At 43.0% G+C, this 24,369-nt stretch overlaps 2 protein-coding genes across 2 annotated transcripts in view; one reads left to right on the forward strand and one right to left on the reverse strand.

The window, feature by feature from the left end:
* The first annotated feature begins 2,466 nt into the window (after positions 1-2,466).
* Positions 2,467-21,382, forward strand: LOC139334057 (rap guanine nucleotide exchange factor 5-like). Its single transcript, XM_070966797.1, has 18 exons — positions 2,467-2,734; positions 7,161-7,300; positions 7,998-8,098; positions 12,145-12,223; positions 12,470-12,614; positions 12,705-12,802; positions 14,910-14,940; positions 15,162-15,240; positions 16,216-16,365; positions 16,866-16,963; positions 17,270-17,392; positions 17,613-17,791; positions 17,974-18,064; positions 18,151-18,201; positions 18,501-18,588; positions 18,740-18,804; positions 18,915-18,969; positions 19,173-21,382. Exons 1-18 carry the CDS (start codon positions 2,555-2,557, stop codon positions 19,289-19,291), a joined length of 1,872 nt encoding a protein of 623 aa, XP_070822898.1. The 5' UTR covers positions 2,467-2,554; the 3' UTR covers positions 19,292-21,382.
* A 2,531-nt stretch (positions 21,383-23,913) lies between these two features.
* The window catches only part of LOC139333484 (dynein axonemal heavy chain 11), a 38,094-nt gene continuing 37,638 nt past the window's right edge, over positions 23,914-24,369 (reverse strand). Inside the window, exon 82 of the mRNA XM_070965928.1 lies at positions 23,914-24,333. Within this exon, the coding sequence (XP_070822029.1) occupies positions 24,086-24,333 (248 nt within the window). The 3' untranslated portion in view covers positions 23,914-24,085. The remainder of the gene's footprint in view (positions 24,334-24,369) is intronic.

The following is a 24,369-nucleotide window of genomic DNA, read 5'->3' on the forward strand; positions in this document are numbered from 1 at the left end:
CTCAAGAGCCAGGCTTTACAAAAAAGACAAAACAAAATGAAAAACAATCAAACAAATTAAAAATGTCTTTGAGGGATCTACATGGAAATGGCAGAAAACAGCTGAGTTTCCAATGCACCTCTTTTTAAAAATTTGGCTCCTTTCCCTTTAGAAAGACAGATGTCTTGACTTACAGAGAGGTTTAAGGGTAAGCTTTTGCTATGGTTTAAATGTTCATTTGAACTGACGCCATGGTGAAAATTAGCCTTGTTTCTCTTGTCTATCATTTTGATGTGTGCTTGGAAAATAAAGAAAAGTATTGACGCAGACAATATACTTAACATCTATCATTCATACACAATGTGGTAATGTCGTTGTATCTGTTGTTTATGAGATTATACAGCTGTTCAAAGTCTGGTTGTTATTTCAGAAAGGGGATACTGTAACAAGCTCAGCAGAGTTTCATCACTTCTTCACTCGTTTTGCACTGCCACAGGCCTATAGTAACAGAGCACCTCCCATGCTTTTCATGGTAGTCCCTGGTTAAAGAGCGCAGTGTTAGAGCCATCTTGCTAACAAGTCTGACTTAAGGCATTCTCACTTTGCAATTCATCTACTTGAGAAACTGGGTCAGTGGTAGCACGTTAAAGCTGGAGTTGTCCTCCTGGCTCTGTCTCACAAAGGAATGTTCACCAGGAGGGAGAAGGAAGGAAGACAAGGTTGTTTTTAGATGTTTAAGGCCAATAATGTCCTTTACTTCCTTCCCCTGGTGAAGTGGTATAGAAGAGCATACTGCTAGAAGACACTAATATATAGCACAGTATAGCTACTAGGTTTACTAGCTGAACGAGTCATTGCTTATTCTATTAAGTCCTTGAGGTTGTAAATGATGAGGAATGCTTTATTACAGCATTTCGAGACCTCAGCTATAATTAACAAGCGCCGATATAGAATTAAGGAAAGGAATTATTTAACTCAAGTTCCGCAGAAATTGGCTCACATTCACTTTCAAAGACATATACTGTATATGAGCACAGTGGGCATCTTCCCGATCAGTGGCTTTGAAAGAACAGTAGAGCAATGTGGAATGATGGGTCTCAACCTCACATGAAAGACAAACACCACCTAGAGATGTGGACCTCTTCTCATTCTACAGTTTGCTGTATCAGCACTTTGGAGCGGCAGCACAATTGAATGGCTTTGCAAGGACCCAGTCAAGCGTCACACTGCTGACAGAAGGGGAAAAGATATAACGCTAATAGATTAAGTGTTCATAGGAAGAATTAATGTCCTTGCTCTACCTTGGTCAATACCTGTAGGATCGCGCTGGTCCCTCTGTAACTATGCTAAGCAAATGACAAGCTTCATTTAATTAGCAAGTGCTGACAAGACTGTGATCTTTAATGAAATCAGAGACACAGATACAACAGTAGGGGGGCAGTTCCACAAAACAGCATCACCACTGATAAAAACAAAAACTCCACAGTGTAGTTTGAAGGCTTTACCTATGCAGAAAGGCAAGTATTAGGGCCAAAACTACGATTATTTTTAACAGTTATTACTCACTTAATTGCTGGTTCCTCAACTTTAAAATAAGTAAGCAACTGTTCTGATCAATCGTTTTTCAAGCAGAAACAACAAAATTGTTTGACTCCAGCTCTTTGTTTCACTGCTTTTCTTTGTCTTATGTGTCGTTTGGAAAAAATGAGCAGTGTGATGTCATCATCACCTTGGGCTCCAGGACGCCGTGATGGACAATGTCACAATTTTCTGACCATTTAAAAACCAAATGACTGATGGATTAATTTAGAAATTAATTCAGTTCATTACAGATTGATTACGTAGTCTTGCACCAGAAGTCCATTAATTGGTCGCTCTTGTCTTTCCATCTTATTATTGTGTGATGAAGATGTGATTCATTTACTTGTAACAGCTCTGTGACATTTGTGACTCTATTTGTGACCAGCTGCTTGTTGGTGACATTTAGTTTCTGCATCGTATTCTGAAAACAGAACAGTTAAGAATCCTTTGTGTGCTCGCGCCTAAATAGCTTTAAACCTTCACACTCACGCAATACATCTCTACCCTAACAAGTGTTTGACCTTCCAGTGTAATGTGCCCTGCCCAGTCCTGACTCTAGATGCTCTCCTGCTTTCGGGAGATTTTGAAACTTCCTTTTTGGGGCTGTCTGGCTCACCAGATGTTTCCTGAACCCGCCGTGTTCCTAACTCACTCCCCTCCCCAGTGGTAAAAGGCAAGGGAAGGACAGAGAGAGGGAATTTGTCATTCACTCTCAGTGAAGCCAAGCACACAGAGATACCTGGAGTCCAACTGATGAAGTCTTGTCTCACGGCTACAGAGCTGACCAAGGCAAAGAGCGTCTGGGATTTACTTCTGCTGCAGTGACAGCAGACTCTGTAACTCATCTGAACAGCATACACAGAAACACGCACTATACAAACACTCACATTTGAGCTGCTCACCTCCTCTTACACTTTTTTAAGAGTAGTGTGAGCTCACAGGCAGGAGCCCTGCTGTTTTTCCTGGTGGACAGCCAGCAGTCAGTGAGCCTGCGATGTCTTGGGACTGTGGTCTGAGGTACATGTTCTCCGTGTCCCCTGCACTGCAGCAGGGGAACATGTGCATCCTGCATGACAAGGAGGACCTGTCCAGACTGGAGATGGTCCAGAGACTGGCCAAGGACGGCTGCCGCTTCCTGCAGAACCACAGCAAGGGCCCAGAGAGGACAAGCGAGGTGAGACACAACCAACAACACTGCTGCAGTCACTGCTGCATTTTTATAACACAGGATTTTTACAACTTTCTTTGGTTTTTATACAGCAATACTCGTAAATAGATGAATATAGATCCACTCTCCGATGCATTTGGCTGAACAGCTATCTTTGGCCTTGTCACAGTGAAGACATCAGTCAAACTGCTTATCAGATAGTCCTCTCTGTGTCATTATGAACCTTGCTCAATTAGCATCTATTATCCTTGAATATTCAGTTAGACAGCATTAGATAGTTCATTTCACTCTGGGCGATAGATACTGTGTTGTATGCTGCTGTTTTGTGAGCATTGTGCCTAAGCATCATTCCTCATGCCCCCTGCGGTGATCCATCCATCAAACTGATGTTAATATCTTGTCTGCTTTTATTGGCCTCCCTACATTTGAAAACATCTCTGCTTTCTCTGAAGATGAATGTTGTCATTTAGATTCTGCCGAGCCTACAAAAAGCTTCAGTTAAAAAAATACCATAAATAGTCTCTAGACTGCTTTAAAAGACATAGAAGAATTTAACTGATATATAGAAGATTTCATAACAACATACTGTAGAGTGTATTTTCTCATATGCATAGGAATGTTATAAATGTGCTGTGTTGAATTCAGCATCAGCTAAGCCTCTCAGGCCCTATCGCAGCTGTATGTCATTAATGAAGATTCAGTGTACATGCACTACATGTTCAATTCAGCCTGCACACTTTTTTTAAAAAATCATGACATCACCTGCCAGTTGGCCAGTAGGACGTCTGATTGGCTGACCTCATGGTGGGCTCCCTTCCTGCCAGCTGTATCTGTGCACTGAACTGAACAACAATGGCAGGAAAAGTTGACGCAAGTGACCAGACCACCATGCCAAGGCATTGTGTGGCTTTAGGGTGGATTCCAGTGCATCAGGTCTCTGACCTTTACTTTAACACAAGGCTCGATCGCCTTATCAGTGTTGGTATTCAATATAGTGACCTTTTCATCTGCACTAAGCCACATACGATCAAATGTTAGTGCTGCATATTACAGCAGTCTGTCTGTGTTACCTTTGCTCTAGTAACATGCAGTGCGCACACTTGCATCTATGTGTCATTTATGTAATCCCAGTGGTAATGGCAAGATGACCTTGCATATAGTACTTGACATTATCTAGAAATACTAAGATTATGTGAGATTATCTAACAGTGTTTTGAGATTATAGAATGGTTTAAAGTAATCCAATGATGCCACAATGCACATACTGTGTGGCTCATATAAATATCTAAGCCCAGACATCAGAGAGCTTAGAAATCAGTTTCATCCCAGCTGGTGGAAACAGGGATGCTTAATATACAGTCGACTCATGTCTGTGAAAATGTGTGAGAGATTCTGGCATTGGGAGATCATGAATGTTATGCAATCTCCTTAATTTTGAAGCCAAGCATGTTTCTGGGTCTTTTCCTTTGGTAGTTTAGAGAGAACTATTCATAATTTATTTTGCTGTGGAAAGAAATGTCAGGTTTAAGTGTTGCAGTTCAGAGTTTTGACTTTGGAAATCACTTTTTCTTCTTTTGTTTTGTTTTTTTTAACTTAACTGCTGTTTTAAATTATTCAGTGGGCATCAGAGACATGAACATAGAGCTGCTCTTCTCAGCCAACACATGAATCCTATGAGTGCTTATGTGCCAGTGTTTATAATAACATGCTATATTATCAGAGCTTTACAGGAATTTGAGATAATTGCTGTTGGAGATAATGAAGTGCATCTACATCAAAGGGTTCTTTGAAAGCAACAGCGATGCTTATGAACCTTTGGTCTTCCTTACCTTCCCTTACTGTATGATGCACACTAACGATGCAAATCTGCACCCTGTCAGGACTTGACACCTTCCAGATCCCTTTAAATGTTCCATACCGAGCGTACCAGACCTGCTGCAGCAGCACGGAGACATGCACATAGCAAGTATCCCTCCAGCCAATGGAATGCATCTGGAGCAAAGAAGGAAACAGTAAACCCTTTGACTTTGTGCAGAGGCCTGATAAGTAGTGTTTACGCGTCTGCTGATGGTGTCCATGTTGGGAAGACTTCAGAGCTAGCTGTGAGTCGAGGTCACCTCCAGGCTCGGGTAGGAGCTGTGCGTCCCTGGCACTCAGTCTCATTATGTGCATTCACTCTTCGAGGTCTGATTGTGTTTTTGAGTTTGGACGCTGGTAACGGCAAAGCCCAGTGCGCACTGAGCAGTTGGCCTGCAGCAGCTCCAGCAGGATCAATAATTCATTGTGAGGAAAGGTTTGTTTTGCTGTTTGACCAGTTCGCAATACACTGAGACACCCTGTTAATTATAGTCAAGAATTCGACTTGCTTGGCTGTCACGCTTAGTGGGACAGAAACAGCGGGCTTTGATGAAGCTAAGCGCACACAGTGACCGTCACGTCTTGATAAAGATAGAACCACTAATGTCCTCTTCCCAAGAAGCAGGAAGCTAATCAACACAGCCCTTTCTTTCTGGGAATTTTCTAGTTCTCTGTTTTTCATCATGCCCCCTAACCTTATGTCATACTGTGGGTGACTGGATAATGCAGTCTATTATTGCACAGGATACACCCTTAAGTGCATGAAAGCATTTTTTATACGTGTGTATGTGTTTGTATTAAGATAAAGAAGGAATAAATTCACAAGTTGTCACTTAAACAGACATGCAAACATTGCCTAGAGTCATAAATCACAGCACTGAAAGAACTTCCAGCAAACATTGCCATTAATGGTTCTTTCTGAGGGTCTAAAAACATCTCTGGTGTTTATGGGATTGGTTGACTGCGTAATGTTATGATGAAAATGTGGCCCACACAGTGATGGACACGGTCGTGTGTCTTTGTTGTATTAGATATTGCAAGTGTGTGTTTACATGTTGTGTTAATGCATTCATCTGTGTACGTGCTGTGTATCTCCAGTATGCCTGTTTATGTATGTATGTCCACAGATCACAGATAAGTGATAATGTGCCAGGAAGTCATGCTTAACTGAAGGACTCTGGATGCTTCTCTGCAAAAGGCAATTAGGGTAGAAAACTGCAACCGCTTCCAGCCTGTCTGCCTGGCTAATTGCATGCACAGAGGCTTGTGTTGCATTGACTGATGGCTGAGGAGCGGAGGGGGGGAGCGAAGAGGGGTTAGTTGATGCAGGATGCGTGCACTATACAGTGAACTCCTCATTAAGACCAGTATCTCTGATCCAGACCCTGCACCGCCAAACAGCTACCAGTCTTCTTTACAATTCAGATGCTGCAACCGGCCAATTTGTTTCAAATGTAGGATTTAAAAAGTTCAATTTAGAAAAAAAAAAAATCATTGAATGCTCAGTTGAATTACCAGTGATGTACAGCATCATATCCATCACACTACTGTGTGCATTAAAATTTTGGCCTTCCGTGGCAGACAAAGTGTGCATGTGCGCTTCTCATTCCTGAATCTCGTCTTTTTGATACATCACCAAACATACCTTCATGGGCTGATTGAATTGCTTTGTTGTGTTAATTGTCTGACCAGTAGAATAGTCAATAAACCAATTTTGGTAATCAATTAATCATTAAGATTGGAATGTATTTTGGTCTGTAAGTAATTACACAATGAATAATTTAAACCGATTATCAAGTAAAATACTAAACATTTGCTAGTTCCAACTTCCCTCTGTTTGATATATTTAGGTTTTTGAGTGTTGATAGAACAAAACAAGTCAACTTGAGCACTGGGGTGTTGTTCACTGTTTTGTAGACTAAACAATTAATTGAAAAAAGCTGAATGATTAAAAGACAATGGAATTGTTAGTTGCACCTCTATATCTCACTGCTCTAACAGTCTACTCCTTGAGAGAGAGGCATTAAGAAATGTTTTTCTGTTGGCCAGGTGAAGGTTTAAGGGATAGGATGGATGGCTGTCTTTTGCTGAGGCTTCAATTGATAACATGTGACAGTGACTAAGAGAGAAAGACAGAGAGTGGGAGGCTGTAGGCAACATGAGGATGAATTTATCATTCATAGCACCTCATAGTGGTCACCAGACAAGGACTGACCATGTGAGCTGAAGTCTGAACTAAGCTCAGAACCACTCACCATTGCTGGTGTGCAGAGTTCAACCGTATGACAACTTGAAAATAGATTGTCTCTAGACGCTGCCCATCGTTTAATAGGCTCTGCATAGGAATCAGTAATTAAAAATTGTGTGAGTCTTTTATGTTAATCCCTGAATGGGCTCCACTGATAAGGACTGAATAATGATATATGGAAATTCTCTTTCATTTACAGTGCTGGCTTTGACAGAGTATTATGATGGAAATCAGTGGTGATTTGTGTGGGGCAGAAAATTCAGGGGAATCTCCTTGGTGATAACACCCTTCCTCCCTCCCTCCCTCCCTCCCTCCCTCTCTCTCCAGCCCCAGAGTGACGAGGCAGTCCGTGTGTGTCTAAGGGAGAGGGGCCACGATGTGCTGGTTCTCCAGAGAGTGTCGTCAGAGCCGCCAGCCCCCTCTGCATCAGCGAGGGGAGGAGGGAGAGAGGAGGCGAGGAGCAGGAGGTAAGCCTCTCCACTCCCCTCCCTCCTAGATTCCCTCCCTCCCATCCTCTCTCACTATCTGTTTCTCTCCCTCAGCACTCTCCCTCCCATCATTCTCCCTCTCTGTCTCTCTGGATCACACTCTCATTCAGGCATGCTTACATCACAGCTCCCTACACATAAATGACTACATTAAATACATATAAGTGAGCAGCATGGGACTGTGAGGCAGAGCTCTGCTGGCTGCCTTCCCATTCAAGTCAGGAGTTCTTTCAGCCGTGGAAATACTGGGATACCTCAGTGTGCTTGAGGGATAGGCAGCCGTGGACCACGGGGCTGTAGCAGCTGCAGGTGGATGGATGGATGGGTAAAGGGGGCATGCAGAAGTAACCACGGCAACATTGCCGGTGTGAGGGCACAGGGATTCTGCAAGGATGGGATCTCAGCCACAGCCCCCGAACCTGCGGCAGGAGGAGGGCAGGCTGCTGCACGCTGCCCTGGTGGAGCAGGAGGAGGACGAGGAAGACGAGGAGGGCTCTGAGGAGAGCAGCAGTGATAGCACCAGCCGGGCAGAGCCGGTGACGATGCCCACCTTTGACGTCCCCTACTTTCGCTACATAGACGATGAGGGGACGGAGGGAGAGGAGGAATGGAGCAGCAGTCGCTCTCTGTCCTCTATCGAGGAGGACTCGTCCACTGACTCTGTTGTGTCTGACAGGTACATGGTGCTATCAGGGACCCCGGAGAAGATCCTGGAGCACTTGCTGAATGACCTGACACTGGATGAGGACCAGGGGACAACACAGGGCAAAGAGTCAGGTCAGCATGCACACTTTAATGTTCTGAAACACCTTTCTCATCCTCCTTCTCCTTACTGTGTTTTGCCAGTGTGCGAATAAGCATTTTTGTATTTTAGAGAGCAAAATTTTAAAAAAGGAGGATATTTAGTTGGTGGATAACTTTATGATTATAGCATTGTTGAAATGGTGTTCTTATGTGTGTTTGTGAGAGATAGACAGAAAGAAAAAGAGAGGAATAACTCCCTTTACTTTCCCTTTTACTCCCCTCCCCACCCTTCTCTCTCACAGAGGAGCTGGGACAGCAGCCCCCTCTGGGCATTATTACTGGGCTAATCATGTGCTATCATTCCCAGAATGGCTCAGACTTCGAGCCTGCTCATTTAAAAGCCTTTTACAGAGATAAACGTTGCTCATATCTTTTGAGCGATACCATAACGGTCCGCATGACATGCGGTCCAGCCTCACAGCGACAACAAATCAACACATTTCCTCTCATCCCAGCAGGTACATGATAATGTGACACTGTTGCCAAGGCAGAGGAGACTCTGTTGATTGAGCTGGAAAGATGGTTTGATGAGAGATGATGATTGAGAGCAGCAGCACAGTCAGAGAAGCAGAGGAAGAATACGAGAGAGAACAGAGAAACACTGTATATGCAGAGAAAAAGGGCAAACAAGGAGAGAAAAAAGGACACGCATATTTTTCCCTGGAGATGGAGGTGGTCACAGACGATCTCCCATCAGGATGAAGGCTGGCTAACTGCATACCAAAGATCATTACTCATTCTGATGAGGAAGTGAATGAAATTGATCTAAATGTCCTCTCAGGAGATGTGCCTGGAGTTACAAGATGGTGCTTTTTTATTGGTATAATTTAGTATTTAATATTGATGATATGTTAAACACCAAGCTAAATTAGTGGGCATGTGGGTAAGACCTCCTCCATTCCTTCAGTTTAGCTTACTTACAATAAACCCTTCCGCACCTTATCCTATGGGCTGTGTTGTTGATGAATCATTCACCATTAGCTCACCTTACAAGGACTGTATTGAAGTGAAGCCTCTAAAGGAAGCCGTGGACCAGAGCATGATGCTGAGTGATATCCCAGGGTCAAAGAGCCAGAGACCTGCGGAGGAGAAGGAATGAACTGAGTCCTGGAGAGCAATTGATCTGCACTCAGTCATGTTTAGTAGTGTGACTCCTGCTGGCCTTGGTTCTCTCTGCGTGAATACTGACGCTCTATGCGCTCTAGTTCTACGCTTAAGTGTGCCCCTGAAAGTTCAGACCCCGTGAAGCGTGGTCATGTGATACCCTTGATTTCATCAAAAAGAGATTTATTTGAACATCCACCGAGCTGCCGCGCTCGGTCTCTCTCTCCCGGATGGCTCAGACAGCTTGTGCAGCAACATGACTGATGTCTGCAGCAGATTATTGATGTTGTGTTTATGACTTACATGCAGCACAGCACATTAGAAAGCCAGTTTCATCTCATCATGGTAGCACTTGCTTCCATCTATACTGCATACACAACATTAAGAATGCAGAGGAGCGTTCTGCAAGAGATGGCACTTTTCTGAAAGCACCACCGGCATGTTTGAAAGGAGCAAACATGAAGCACTGCAGTAGTCTATACTGTGGAGATGTCTGACGTGCTGCCATCGCATTTCCTTCTGTGGGCTAGCACTGTGGGTAGCATGCTTTGTTGCCTTGTTTCCTGTACCCAGTCTGAGTGCATCTATTGATTCCAGCTCTGCACAGATTCATGCTGCACATTGCCAGCTCTGAAAAACATGGAAAGGAACATTTGTGTTCCTAATGGGAGGATTTTCCAGCCCTTTAACTGATGCACCATGTGGGGAGATGTTGATGCTTATTCATAGGGGAAAAAAGCAGATAAAATAAGATAAAATTTTTAATTTCTCAATACAGACAATCATGATAATTTAAGGCTTTTACACCAAGACGATGGCTTCTGGTCATTACATTATTATTAGTGACACATCAACATCCTTATTTCAAAGGCGGCATTGATCAATTTTTACGAGTACTTATTGGAATTGGCAGGTTGATTGTCAGGATGATTGATTTAAACAGTAGATTGACAAGCGAGATCAATGAATCCATTCTGCATTTCCTCTGAAAAGGAAACTAAATTTGTTTTGGGTTGAGCAGAAGCAGAAGCAAAATCACCATCATCAACCTACATTCACCTCTCTGATCTCAGCCAACAACTGATGATAGCTGAAAATCCTAAATAAAAATCCTGTGAGGCAGCAGTCACACATCAGCCCTTTAAACTTTATCCGTACAGCACAATCCATACACGTCTTTTGGTCAGTAGCTCCTGCTTAACTGTCTGGATTAAATTTACTCTGCGGGACACTCCCTGTTTTTTTTTTTTTGGTTTTTTTTTGCTGCTTTACCAAGAAAACTTGAGAGTATTACTTTAGGTTAAGATTAAATATTTATTCTGTTTTCCAACTTTCAAAACTTGCAGTGTGTACAGCCTGGGGAGTGGTATGTAAGCTGTTACTCATGAGAAAGTGTTTCAGTTAAGACAGCTTGGAGCATTGCGCACTCACACAGAGCAGTGTGTGAGCAGTGCATGGTGCTCTCGCGTGTGTGTGTGTGTGTGTGTGTGTGTGTGTGTGTGTGTGTGTGTGTGTGTGTGTGTGTGTGGAGGGGAGGAGGTAAAGTACAGTATGTGGGTGGGTGATCTTTTGCATGTTGCTTTCTGGTTTTGTGTTAAAGTGTGTTATTCTATTCTTTAGGGGAGTTACATGTGTACAAGTGTGTAACCTCTCATAAGCAGTGAGTGATGCATCCACAGCTGCTCTGCACGGATTAACATAATGATGTCAGGGTGTCCTGTGGACCAGAACGCACACAAAGCCCTGGGAAGCCAGTGTGAAATTAAAGGGGAGAATTTACAATTCTGGGTGTGAGGCACACTTGCAGAGGGGTTGAGTGGAGGTTGGTCCTAATAGGATTTGTAAAGCCTTTCGCTTGTGGCTGGGCATCATGTCTGGGAGTTACTGTCCTATTTCTCTGTATGCCTTACAATTTTATTTAAATGGCTTACAGTCATTTACTGAAATGCACTTTTACTGTTTGTCATATTGTCCAACAAATAATTATTTACTTAGATTCTGGGAGAAAGGAGCTTTGTGTGTTGTATTAAAACAAAGTGATAGTTTAGAAGTTTAGTCTTTGTTTATCATGGTAAAAAAAAAAGTGTTGCTATAATGTAGTCTATAAGTGCATTTCATGTCACGGGGACTGTTTGATCAGCTTTGATTCAATCCATTTACAGAAACACGTAGCCACGTGTAACCTTGGGAAGGAATCATATGAGGATACAGTGGCAGAAAAGGCTGCTTGTAAACACATTACGATGATGGCTGAACAATATCAGATTGCTTTTCTTTTCACAAGATAATCACAATGAAAACACAGACTTCATCAGAGGGCAGAGAGTCAGTTGACACATTAAACATTATTGGCTTATCGTGGCTGATACAGCCTGCAGCGGCGAATGTGTGAGATTGAAGATAAAGCCAGTAAAGGCTTGTTTTAACTTGTAGGAGCAAAACGCAGCCAGAGAATCCTCAGCGGTTTCAGCACAAGTGATCATCTGAGACTGACCATGAAGGATAATGTGCCATTGAACGGCCTCTCACAGCACGCTCACCTCTGAAATGTCTCCGCTTAGTGCTTGGTTAGACGTTTGACAGAATGAGCTCTCCTTGACGTATTATTAAGATGGAAGAGGAAAAACTAAAGCCAAGTCTCTGAGCTGCCACCTCAATTAAAAGTACAGGCCGACTGTTTGTGCAGCTCAGCCAACATCAATCACGTAGCTGTCAATGTCAGTGGTGCACCTGCAGCTCAGCATCCTGTAGCATAGCACAAACCTAATGAGGATTTATACAACGCTCTGCACAGAATTGAAACTTAAGTTTCTCTCTTCAGTGTAACTCTATTCAACTACAGCTATTTCTAAAGTTAGAACACCACAAAATGTACCATTTTTTGTTCATTGTTGATCATGTGTTTCTCTTCGCAGATACACTTCTGGATGACTTTCTGCTGACCTACCCAGTGTTCATGTCCACCAGCGACTTATGTCAAGCTCTGCTGGGGCAATATCCTTGAACACAGGGACATTATTTCAAACATTCGCACACAATAACCCTCCTTTGTGAATGGTACTAATAGACAAAAACACGGCCGCTTTATTGACTCAAAGCTGCTTCGCTTCCAAGGAAACGGAAAGTCTCTTCTCTATCCTTAAATCAACACTGCGCACACTCTTTTCATTTTATACTGCATTTGATGTCAGCAAATAGATCTCACTCTCCATCTGTGCTGAAGCCTTAACCCAATCCCACCTATTGCACCAAGCGATACCGAGGGAAGGAGGACAGGAAGGAGGCTCTGGAGAGGAAACAAAAAGTGCTGCACCTGGTGTCACAGTGGACGGCTCTCTGCAAAGACTTCCTGAGGGAGGACGAGCATGTCAAACTGTTCATGAAGGTAGGAAATGTAATGTTCTGTGAAAAGGGTGGAAACTGGGGTGTGAGCTGAACTAATATGGGAGAAATGAAAATTGACATTTCCTTCCAGACTCTCTATCGTTACATGTTGGATGATCTTTACGAGCACCCGGCCCTGGAGAAGGATGTGAGGGAACTGCAGAAGCTGTACCAGCTGCATCGCAGACAGTGAGTGGATAACTTTAATATGGCATTATGAGTTATTAGACACAGGACAGTTCAGGACATACATGCTAAACGAGAAAATGGAAAAACTGGTGGATTTGATGATTTTAAGTCTGCGTATGTACAGTGAGTATGACTGTGACTGTTTGGGGTCTGGAAAGATGCAGAGACATGAGCTGGTGTCTGAGGACAGAAAGAGCTGCTTCTCTGCTTGCTCCTCATCAATGAATCCATTCAGAGCCTGAAGAGTAATTGCAGTGTTCCGGGGTGTTATGCACTAAAGTATGAAGGTCATGGAGTTCTTTATCCTGAATCTCTAAAATTGAGGAAATACAGGATTTTTGAGAATTAATGACAAGCCGGCAGAAATTTTTCTCACTTATCATGAGAACGAACAGCTTGTTTACACATTTGTTTGACGCATTTTCAAGCCTGCTTGCTATTAACGGAATCATATTCCATTATATATGTATAATGCACCTCCATATGTATAAGCACAGTGACACACATCATCTGACTGGGAAATAGATTACATAAATTAGCCCATAATCTAAATAGAAAATGCATACAGTAGGAATTTACTGATCAATGCACTAGATTGGCATTGGCTGTGGTACTGACTATTTTTAGCGTTCTACTGATATTACCAAATCAGATTCTATTATACTTAGAGACCACAGTGTGCCTTCATGAAATGTATGGAGTTCACTGTCAAAGGCAGACATTAAGCAAATATTATTTATTCATGCATGTATGTATACACACGGATATAGACGTACTGCATACAAAATGTGCATACACAGGCATATTAGCATACAGGAACATGTATACATACTCACATGGACATAAGCATGTGTATATGCATACATGCATACATGCACATATACAATAAACAGACAGACCTAGTGATGCTCTTGTACACACTGGTATGTTGTATAAAGACATGATATCAACAAACAAAGAAACATCTGATTTTCCCTGCAGATTTTGCTGGTCTGTTTTCTCGTTGTTTAAGTGGAACTGTTGCTTAGTTAAAATTTCTTTCTTTTTTTTTTTTTTTTTTTTTTAAATAAAAGTGAGCATCATATTGCTCTTTGTCGTTACAGTGTAAACTACCCCCAACTCACCAGACACATTGCCACACCCCTGTCTCCCTTCCCCTCCCTCAACCACAGCCTCCGATCAGACCCTTTCCCTGGGGATGCTCCAACCTGCTGCCTATAAGAAACCAGTGCAGATGATTCAACTTGACTCTGCTGCTTTATTCGTGTTTAGAGAGGGAGCTCAACAACACCCACTCCTTTAAAGCGGTGGACTTTGCGTGGGTGTTTCTAACTGACATGCTCTGCTATTTATGAGCTTTTCACAATCAGGCTCACCCCGAGGGAGGACAAGGTTCACTGCTTTTAGGCAATCTGCTACTGAGTGGAAAGCTGAAAGGTGCCATTTTTTGTACAAAGAACACTCATTTAGTCCTTTGCTATAATAAACTTCTATCTGGTCTTTGTGCAAAAAGAAAGCTTAGGAATCAAACACCACTTGTTCTCTTGCGCTCTCTCGTCAGGTGGCGTTGTAATGTACCGAGCTCGTTGACGTCCGCTGTGGTATGTTTTTTTTCTGGAGTAAGGCAGCGAATTAGATCACAAGCTCTGTTTTGATGTGACAGTGGGAATCAGGTTTTTCATTAGCACAGGATTGCTGCTGGCCTGCGGGAGGAGATCCCTCAGGGCAGGCTTTGTGCCAACAAGCCTATTGTGATGCAGAGCCCAGCAAGAGCTGAGGGATGATAATGGACACGGGGCTATCCATCATGCTAGCCAGGCCTAACTGATGAGAATGGGGTGATTAACGGAAGGGATCACATTGGAAGGTCTAAAAATCTGCACAGCACTCTAATCTCGCCTTGACACTGATCTTAAATAATGGACTGAACGCAACAGAGGAGTATACATGTACATTCACTTATAGACTGCATTGATGTGAAGCTGTTATTTAACTTGATATAGGTGCAGCTTGAGTAATCACCAGATTGGGTCTTTTTAGGGGAAATTACAGTTATTTGCACATGTATAGGCGCATGATGGTGCTGATTTCTTTCTTCTTTTTCCAGCACAGTGGATGAATATTCCCCTCAAAGGAAGGTGAGTGATACGATCTTGTGTTTGCTCCCTTTACAACACTTCAGACAGAGAGAATTGTATTAAACAGAACTGGCTATCCACTGCAGCATGCTAGTTTGGCCGTTGGAGCCATTGTCGTCACATTTCCTGCTAAAGACAATGTTCTGTGGCTCCACTGAAATGCTTAATGTTCTCAGGCAATATGAATGTGTGTGAAAATCCACGTATTTCCCTTCTTTTAGAGCAAAGCACTTTTCCACCAATTGAGCCTGAAAGAGAACGGGCTCCAGTCCAGAGGCACACAGAGGGAGACCAAGGAAGGTAAGACGTAAAACGAGGCGTTCTTCACACATTCCTCCCGTCATACGTTGTTTCCAAAGACATTTAGTCTGAAGAGTAGAACAATGGGAATCTTTCCAGGGAATGTATGAAAAGGTTTGGAAATGCAGATTCCTGAGTTATGACTTAATAATTATTTTTCCCTTGTTGGGATCAGGTTCTGCTTCTTTTAAAGGGCAGGTTCATGCTTACTGCTCATGCCATCTAGTTTTCACGACAGTCTGGATTTTTTCTGCCAAGGTTTGGAGGTAGACTAGTTTTCTGCTTCTGGATAAGCCACAGATCCACACTACACAGTGCTCCACAGCTGACCACTGAATGCTTACACTGGAGAAGTTGAGGGTCAGTCGATTCGCTCAAGGTCACCTTATCAATAAGGGGCAGCCCTGTAATATCCATTTCTTCCTGTTGTTTTCGGAGACGGCAGCAGGTGACTTAATTAATTGCTTTCTTTCTGGTTGAACGAGTGCTAAATGGTAAGATAACCCGCCGTAGTCTGCGTCTGGGAAGAAAGCCTGCATGAAGTCTGCCCTCTACTGCACACAGTGGTTGATTATCCCTCCCCTTGAATACACCAAGCCCTTTACCTTTTACACCAGCTCTCACAGCAAAGCCAGCAGCTGCCCAGGACCCATGAAATTTTAGTAATTTGGTTATTTGAAAATTTCCTATGGAATTTGCTCCAATAAAATATAAAATCTCTGAGGCGATTCCGGTATCATTAGCTTGTCTTGTGGCCCTGTGTCATGATCTTATATCAAGAGCTTTATTATTTAGAAAGCCTGATGCCATTTAGAATTGCTCGAGCAGCATCTGGCTGCTGGTTTGTCTGTGGTTATATAATGAAGTGATCATGCGTAGTCTGCTGTGCGCACTGGCCATGGGCCAAGCAGCACTTCAAGGGCTGTGCTATTATATATTGTACTTTACCGAAACAATATTTTCTCTGTGCTACAGTGCTGTGTCATGTGTATATTACCATGGACTCCTACCTAAGTATGAGGGCTCATCTAGGAGTCGTGGCCCAGGAGCTGCTGCAGGCGGTGGCAGAAAGGATGGATGTCCCACAGGGCGAACTGGTATTAGTGGCTGTCACTTACCCTGGAGGTAAATACAGTACATATCAACCAGCAATACAGTCATGCATGACAACTAAAAACTCACAGAGGCAGTCTGAACAGAAAGTAAGAAGCTGCATCTGCATTCTGCACAGCTCTCTCATTAAACACCAGTGTGCAATTCAGTACATAGTAGGTCAGAATAGGTTAATCTGAAGTGTCTTAAGTTATAAACTATCCCAACTATACTAGTCTAACTTGTAAAAAAAAGGAAATATTCCCTATGAAAAACACACTCACACTCACAACTCACAACATTTAATGCTTGAATTTTTTTTCCCACACATGAACGTGTGAGATCATAATCAGCAGAACTGACCCGAATCTCCCAGCATTTACACTCCAGTGATATGAAGTCAGTATCTGTTATCAGCAACTGAAGTGAACCTCACACAGCAAGTCTTATCTACTACTGATAGCTGCTAACACGCTGCCTGACAGATTTTTAATGGTGTTGTGCTATTTGTGATATGCTTTCTCCCCCTGCAGGCAGGCTCCTCCTGCAGCCTCAGGACAGAGTCTTCTCCGATTCTGTCCGGCCGATGGGGAGGCTGCATGTCTGCAGGAAGGACCTAGGAGAGGTCCTGGTAAGAATATCACTGCAAGGTGTCACTTCAAATTAAACATGCTGTTCATATGCTGTCAAAACAGTGTCCTCTGTTAGGTCAGAAATACATTCATGCATCAGATCAAAAGCGATGAATAAAATAATCTATAATTCAGCATATTTAGATTATGTTAGAAGCTTCACATCTCAATTATCAGGACAATTTATCAAAACCTGCTCACATCAAATAACTTCTAATCTGCCTTTCTGGGGACAAAAAGAAAAGACAAGCAGCCCTGATCTTGTCAGTGTTTGATGTTGTTTTTCTTTGGTTTTCCCTCTACAGAACCCGTTCACAGACAACTCCGAGCTGCAACAGAGGACGGCTCGCACGCTCAGTTTAAACACGTGGGACGTGGCTGTTGCTCTCACCAACTTTGACTGGACCATCTTTGACTCAATACACGAGGTTTGTCCCACTACTTGAATGCTTGTGCAGGGTTTGTTCCCTCTAAAATTTAGGCCTGATGTGTCTAAACCAGGGGAGCCCAACTTTTTTCATCATCTGGCAACTGAAACTGAACCTTATGGTCGGCCATCTTTGGCTCGCAGGCCCAAGTTTTAAGCGACATGAGCCATGACGCGCCGTGCTCTGCTCAACTCCTGAATATACGTTCTTCTTTTTACAGCAAGAGCTCGTCTACTTCACATTCAGCCGCCACAGCAGCAGCGGTCACACTATGGCATTAGAGCTGCTGCTGCAGCGCTGCAATGATGTCCAGCTGTGGGTGATGACTGAGGTGCTGCTCTGCCCGACGCTCTGCAAAAGGGTCCAACTCATCAAGAAGTTCATCAAGATCGCTGCCCAGTGAGTAGCTTTTCTCTGGCCAACACCACAGCATTCCAGCCCCAAATGTTAGGGTGAGGTGTTTAGATTTGCGTGAGGATGGTGCCCCCTCCAGTGGCAAATCAATAAACTGCACCTCCTTCTGCACCGATGAGCTGTGCCCCAAAGGTAACTCGATTGTTTGCTCCATTGATCATCTCTAGCTGTAAAGCTCAGAGGAACCTCAACTGCTTCTTTGCCATTATAATGGGCCTGAACACTGCAGCTGTTAGCCGCCTCAGTCAGACTTGGGAGGTAAGGATGTCCTATTTTTCATCCAGACGTCTGCTCCAACTTTATAGCTGAGGCACATCTGAATAAAATAAATCTTATCTTTGCAGAAGATTCCTGGGAAATTCAAAAAGCTGTTCTCAGAGCTGGAGACAGTTACAGTAAGTGTGATCCGTGGCACTCTGTGTATACAACACACTGTATATATCTGTTCTGAGATGAAAAAACAACGACATTCATCGACTCTGACAGGGAAAACAAACCTGTGCTTCAGTGTGTATGCGGTGAAACAAACAGATGTTTTTAATTTCCAAACATCAGGTGAAACATCAGGTGCTCTGGATGATCATTAGTCTCTGATGCTGCCGTAATTCAGCTCTAACAAAGCATGCATGCACAGGCACACATAGCACCCCCCCACCGGGATTACACTCATTCGTTTTGAAAAATGTCTTCACAGGATCCGTCGCTGAACCACAAGACCTACAGGGACTCCTTCAAGAAGATGAAGGCGCCAAAGATCCCCTTTCTTCCTTTACTCCTGAAAGGTGCTCTCATTATTCTGTCCCTTCGCTACCTCACAACTAATCCAGGAGGAGAGCTCTGTGAAAGATTTCTGGCTGGCAGATTTGACATGAAGAAACAAACAGATATCAGATACCTGTTGGTGAATGCTCACAAAATGTTTATCTGTTCCAGACATCACCTTCATTCACGAAGGCAACAAGACGTTTCACGACAACCTGGTTAACTTTGAAAAGCTGGTGAGTTCAGGAGCCCTTTGTAGAAAAAATACAGCAGTGCTGAATTAGAAATGTAGATGTTAATGGCGAAATGTCATGTTTAATGAAGCCTGCATCCCTCTTTGTCTCAGCACATGATAGCAGACACAGTACGGCTCATCCGGCAGTGTCAGAAAGATCACATGGGTCAGTATTCACATCAGTCAACTGTCAGCTTTAAAATACAGGATCTGTATATAGTTTAAACCAGGTTAATGCTATTTATATGATGTCCACATTTCTGTTTTTGACGTAAAAATGACTTGGCTGGCTTGACAGAGGACAGACAGAGGAGCTGTCCTAGGTGCTGCTGTCTCAACTTGGAAGTAAAAGATTTTCTTTCCCACCAGGAAACGGCATCACCCAGAAGAGCAGCTCCGAAGTGCGAGCCTACATTGATTACCTTCATATCGTCGACAATCAGCAGACTCTGTTTGAACTGTCGCACAGACTGGAGCCCCGTGCTTAGAGGACAGCTCTCACTGCGCTTCCCTCTGTGTCAGCCAGACCGTCGGATTGCCAAGGAACAATCTATCGCTGTCTCAGCCATCTCTCAGGACTCAGAGTACGCTGCACGATCCTGTCCGACCACAGGAGGGAGCCGCTCAATCAGGAAAACTCTCACTAGAGACGAGAATAAGCAGCGGAGGACACATCTTAGGTTAAATGCATAAATGTTTGCATAGATCCACAACAGTCAGTGATTCAGAACACCTGAACGCAGGCCCAGCCAACATCACCCCAACAGCTGAGCGTCAGTGCCAGCACATCCACTCCAACCTCTGCTGCCTCTTGGCAAGAGAAAGCAACAGCAGCAGCAGGTCTGAGCTCAAGATGTTGATCAGTATGATTAGATCTGAGTGTCCTAACCTGCTGCTGCTGCTGCTGCTGCTGCTGCTGTTGCTGCTGCTGCTATTACATTACATGCAGAGGCTGGCAGGTTTGGGGCTCTGACCATGACCCAACAGCTCCACTCTGTGGAGAATCAGCAGAAAGAGTTGGTTTGCAGGTGAAATGCTCCCCATCTAATAAAAAGCTACAGGACACAAATGTGCAAACAAAAAAATTAGAGCATGGGAGTTCATTCTCAACCTTGAAAGCTGTACATTTGACAAAAACAGGGTCCACTTACTCACCTTTCCAGAGCTTTGAACACATCACGTCACATCAGGTGATTGAGATGAGTCTTTTTGTATTTATAGATCTGTCAGCGGAGGGTTGTCTCATCAGATTTAACCAAAGAGTATTTCAGTCCGATACTACACACGCACTGCTGTTTTCTCAGAGTCCGCCACGATCCAGATGACCTCTTAGCCAGATGTAGGACATCCAGCGACTAGTAGATCAGCACAGTGGATGACACAAGCTGACGTCTTGCTAAACGGATTCAAGATGATTGTTAAATATTTGACATTTCATATATTATTGTCATTATTTTTTACACTGCAGAATTCTCTTACCATACAGTTTTTTATTAACCTAAAGTGCTGTGTATGAGGCTTTACACAATGCAGAGCAGGAAATAAGAATACACAGTATACTGTATTTCTTTGGTGTGCGTGCAAACAGATGAGTGTCCTGTGTGTGAGTCATAATGACGCATGTTAGTGCCAAATACTGTAAAAATGCTCATTCAAATGAATGCTCATCTTTTTTTCCCCCAAAAGCATTGGTGTGAGGATCTCCATCTAGCTGAGCTGTGGACAATCAGTTCAATGAAGCAGCAGACCCGCACTGACGCAGCCCTGTGTCGCTCTTTAAAGTTCAGGTTCCAACACGATATAGCGTGTTAGAGTTTCCAAAAACGCATTACATGGTGACATATAACAACCCATGCCAAGCCTTCCTCTGGACGGTGTCACTGAGCTGCTTTTGGGTTGAATCGAACGCTACTCAGCTCCATCACTGAGCTACAGCTGCTCTCTTTTATCCTCAGTACATGTATGGATAGAAAAAAATATCTGTCCCTGTAAGTAAAGAGCAATAGCAGAATCAAGTTTTACAGCACCTTCTGGACTAAAAAGTAGAGAAAAAGGAAGAAAACTGGAAGCCATTTGCTTGTGTACAGTGTGAAGTAACACTACTGTATACAGATGTATAGTGTGTAGTCATGGGAGATGCAGTATTTATTCTCTAAATTGGTCGACTGAAAATTCTCCCTCTTGCCCTTAAGTTAGGCATTTCAGGCAGGCGATGTGAAGCGCTGTAGATGGACTTTTGCATTATATTCTTGAGACTTTATTTGTATATTTTGGATTTTAAAGCCCACGGCCGACATGGAGAGAACATGCTTTAGCACTATCTTATTTCAAGTTTCCTTTGTATCATCAACAATGTACAGTTGATTCTGTTTATACTGTATATATGTATGTGTTGAAATTCTGGATAAGGATATTTATTTATTTCAGAATTATTTATTTGTTCCATAGATACAAAGTTTGATCTTTTCTTTCTTTCCTTTTATTTTTTGTACGCACTGTTTTGGCTGGTCTGCATGATATGGCAAACCATGGATTGAACACCAGTGTCAACTGTGCATGCAATAAAATATTTCTCATCATCATGACTTGATTAATGTGAAGGATGCATACAGGTATAAGGTGGTGAGTGAAAATTCATTCCCCATTCCTGCAAATGGCACTTTCTAACTCTTTCAGCAGTAATTCTCTTAACTTGGAATGATTATAATGTCCAATGCGAATGCATTTACATTTCTAGTGAGAAATGTCAGCATCAAACATACAAGATGAGCCATCTCAGATTTACCATATTTATAATGTGTTATTGGTAACTGTATCTATAAATATTGTATTGTCTCTAACTTGCCGTGGTTTAAATTTAGTTTTAGGATCAATCAAATGACTCATACTGAGGTCATAATAAAAAGTGTTTTTAGGGAACCACAAACAACAGCGAAACAAAGGAAGCTGAAAGGCATCTGTTAAAGTGATACTGTGCTCAATATATGCACAAACAACTCGTCAGCACTGTGTGTGCTTCAAGCTCGACACCAAGCGTGTTACATTTCCTTTAATTAAATATCAGAGCATATCGGCTCCTCTGCCCCTGTGTGGCTGACATACTGTACAGGTCATGTCTCATGAACTGGAAAGTCGGGAAAGGGAAATCCCCTTTGGCCCCCGACCCTGAAGGGGCCCAGAGGCTCCAGGTCACTGCATGACAATTAATTTGTAGTTATTTAGTTGCAGTTGAATGATTGTTATTTCTTATGTTTATGTTGTGTACAAGACACATTTTATAAAATTATTTTGTGCTCAATCAAACCACCACAAACAAATCACTTATCCATAAACGATACATGGAGAGGGGGGGAAGCGGGGTGGTTGCTCACTAGGGGCCCACAGCTCATTTTTGGCACGGGGCCCTCTAGTGGGTTCATCAGGTCATGACAATCTAAAATTGTTTTTAAATAAGAACCCACTATTCTAAAATTGTACACTGATTTTTGGTTATGTTTTTCATGAATTGGTAATATTCCAGGAAACTACGCTCAGGTCCTTTATATTAAAATATAACAGCTTTACTGTAACCTCGTGCACAAATGCTAAAGATGTGGGACTGTTCCATTTTTGATTGTTCCAAGACCATCGGTACACGTTGTCTTTCTCTGGGTACTGTGAGGCGGAGGTGTGACCCAGATGCCCTTGCTGACTTTAACCAGGTGTCCTGCTTGGCCTTTTAACATGACTATCTGTGGCACGACCCCTGCTGCGCCGGGCCTCGTACCCTGCCATTTCCTCCCAAACACTGCCAGCACTGTATCATTTCCCTGTCACCAAATGAGTGGCTGGCTGCTGTGGCGTGCTAATGAGAGGAAGAGAGGGCAGATGAAGAGAAACTACAGGAAGACTGGTTCTTCATTTCCCCTGTGCAATACAATGCACAGAATCAATCCTCCATCCTCCACTTGTTTGGCTGCAGGAAGAAATTAAGAGCAACACAGCAGTTATTAGTGTTGGAGAAAATCTCATTTACAAAAGATAAGAGTGCTGATTTCTATCCAAAAAAAAAAACCAAAAACAAAATAGTGTGATTCAGTGGCTCTAATTTGTACATCATAATGTCACTTGTTTATCTTAGCAGAGAATATTGCACTCGTCCTGTTTCTTCCAGAGCATACTGATATCATAAACTTCCGACTCTGGCAGTCAAATAAACTTGTTTTGAATAATGAATGCAGCCTATTTTTTTTTTATATATCCCCTTTTCATGGCTGAACAAAATTCCCATCTAAGCAACTTTACTGTATTACTACGCAACCCCGCATTACTGTGCCGAGTTATCTCAACCTTGACCCTGGAGCTCCAGTAATATTTTAATGCATCTCTGACATAGAGACTTCAGAACAAACGAGTCACCCTTCATTCTGCGCCTTCAGCGTATCTGGAGAATCGCACTTTAATCCGAACAGCTTCTCTTTTTCAATTAACCTCAATTAAATCAGCTTGAAGAGATAACATTTCAGATAAGACGACTGTGTTCCTTTAGTCTCATTCGAAGTAAAAGGTTTGATTTGGTTCGTATCGAGTCAATCAGATGCTGACAGAGAGTGCAGACAGATAAAGGATGGGTAATCTAATGTGTTGCTTTCTCATAGAAAGCTATCAGTGTCTTTGAATAGGTTTCTCCAACAAGGCCCGGGTGAATGAATTACACTAGTCTGTTAGTATTCTGCCTCAGCCGTACAAAAGGTCAATGTCAAATGCACCTCATTTAAAAGTCAATAGCAACCATGCACATCATCTCCTGGGAATTCTGTGCGGGAACCCTCCAGACGGCATTGTGTATCATTCAGTTAGGAGAGGGCAGCCAGAGAGCTTTTTTTAATCTTGACCTTCCGATAAAATATGCTCCCTATCCAGAATTACATGGTCTAAAATGGAGACATAAGCTCCCAACAAATCATGCCCAGACTGAAGCATCTCAAGGGAGACGATCAACAGTGTCAGACACAGACACAACAGGTTCAGCATGGGCTAAACAAGCATCTCTGCGTCTTTATTTCAGTTATCTCCAAATCTAATTGTCACATATGAAGCAAATTGGATACAATGACTGTAAGGCAAGATTAAAGGTGTTTAATTGTGTCTTTAGTATTAGTAATTGTAAGAAAACATGACTGGAAGCAAAATGACCACAATAAATGATTCAATACTGTCACAATGGAAGAACACGTCCCATTAAAAATATCTCTGTTAACACTGTTTGCAGAATACTGTCAGCAGATACTAAAAAATGTGTCTCACACAGACAGCAGCAGTGCTACTCCAGCTACAATCCACTTGGCAGGGGGCTGTTTGGTTCGGAGGCGGACGGTCCACACATATGTGGGCCCACGCTGTTTGGTGCGGTACACCGGACACTCATAAGTACTCTTCAGCTCCTGCTCCTCTGCAGGCACGGCTCTAACATACAGCACCGGCATAGCTGGGGTCAGATCCCTCAAAACTGCCTCGGAGATGGTTCCAGACTGAGTGTCCCAGCGTGCTCCTGAGAGGACACAGGAGGTGCTGTACTGTGAGGTTA

Source organism: Chaetodon trifascialis, chromosome 7, assembly GCF_039877785.1.
Source record: "Chaetodon trifascialis isolate fChaTrf1 chromosome 7, fChaTrf1.hap1, whole genome shotgun sequence".
In the NCBI taxonomy this organism is placed as follows: Eukaryota; Metazoa; Chordata; class Actinopteri; order Chaetodontiformes; family Chaetodontidae; genus Chaetodon; species Chaetodon trifascialis.

Coding starts and splice junctions, on each gene's coding strand:
- LOC139334057 (XM_070966797.1), top strand. CDS start 2,555: ATGTCTTGGGACTGTGGTCTGAGGTACATGTTCTCCGTGTCCCCTGCA. Junction 16,366..16,865: donor GGCTGTCACTTACCCTGGAG/GTAAATACAGTA, acceptor CTCCCCCTGCAG/GCAGGCTCCTCCTGCAGCCT. Junction 18,065..18,150: donor GCCTCAGTCAGACTTGGGAG/GTAAGGATGTCC, acceptor TTATCTTTGCAG/AAGATTCCTGGGAAATTCAA.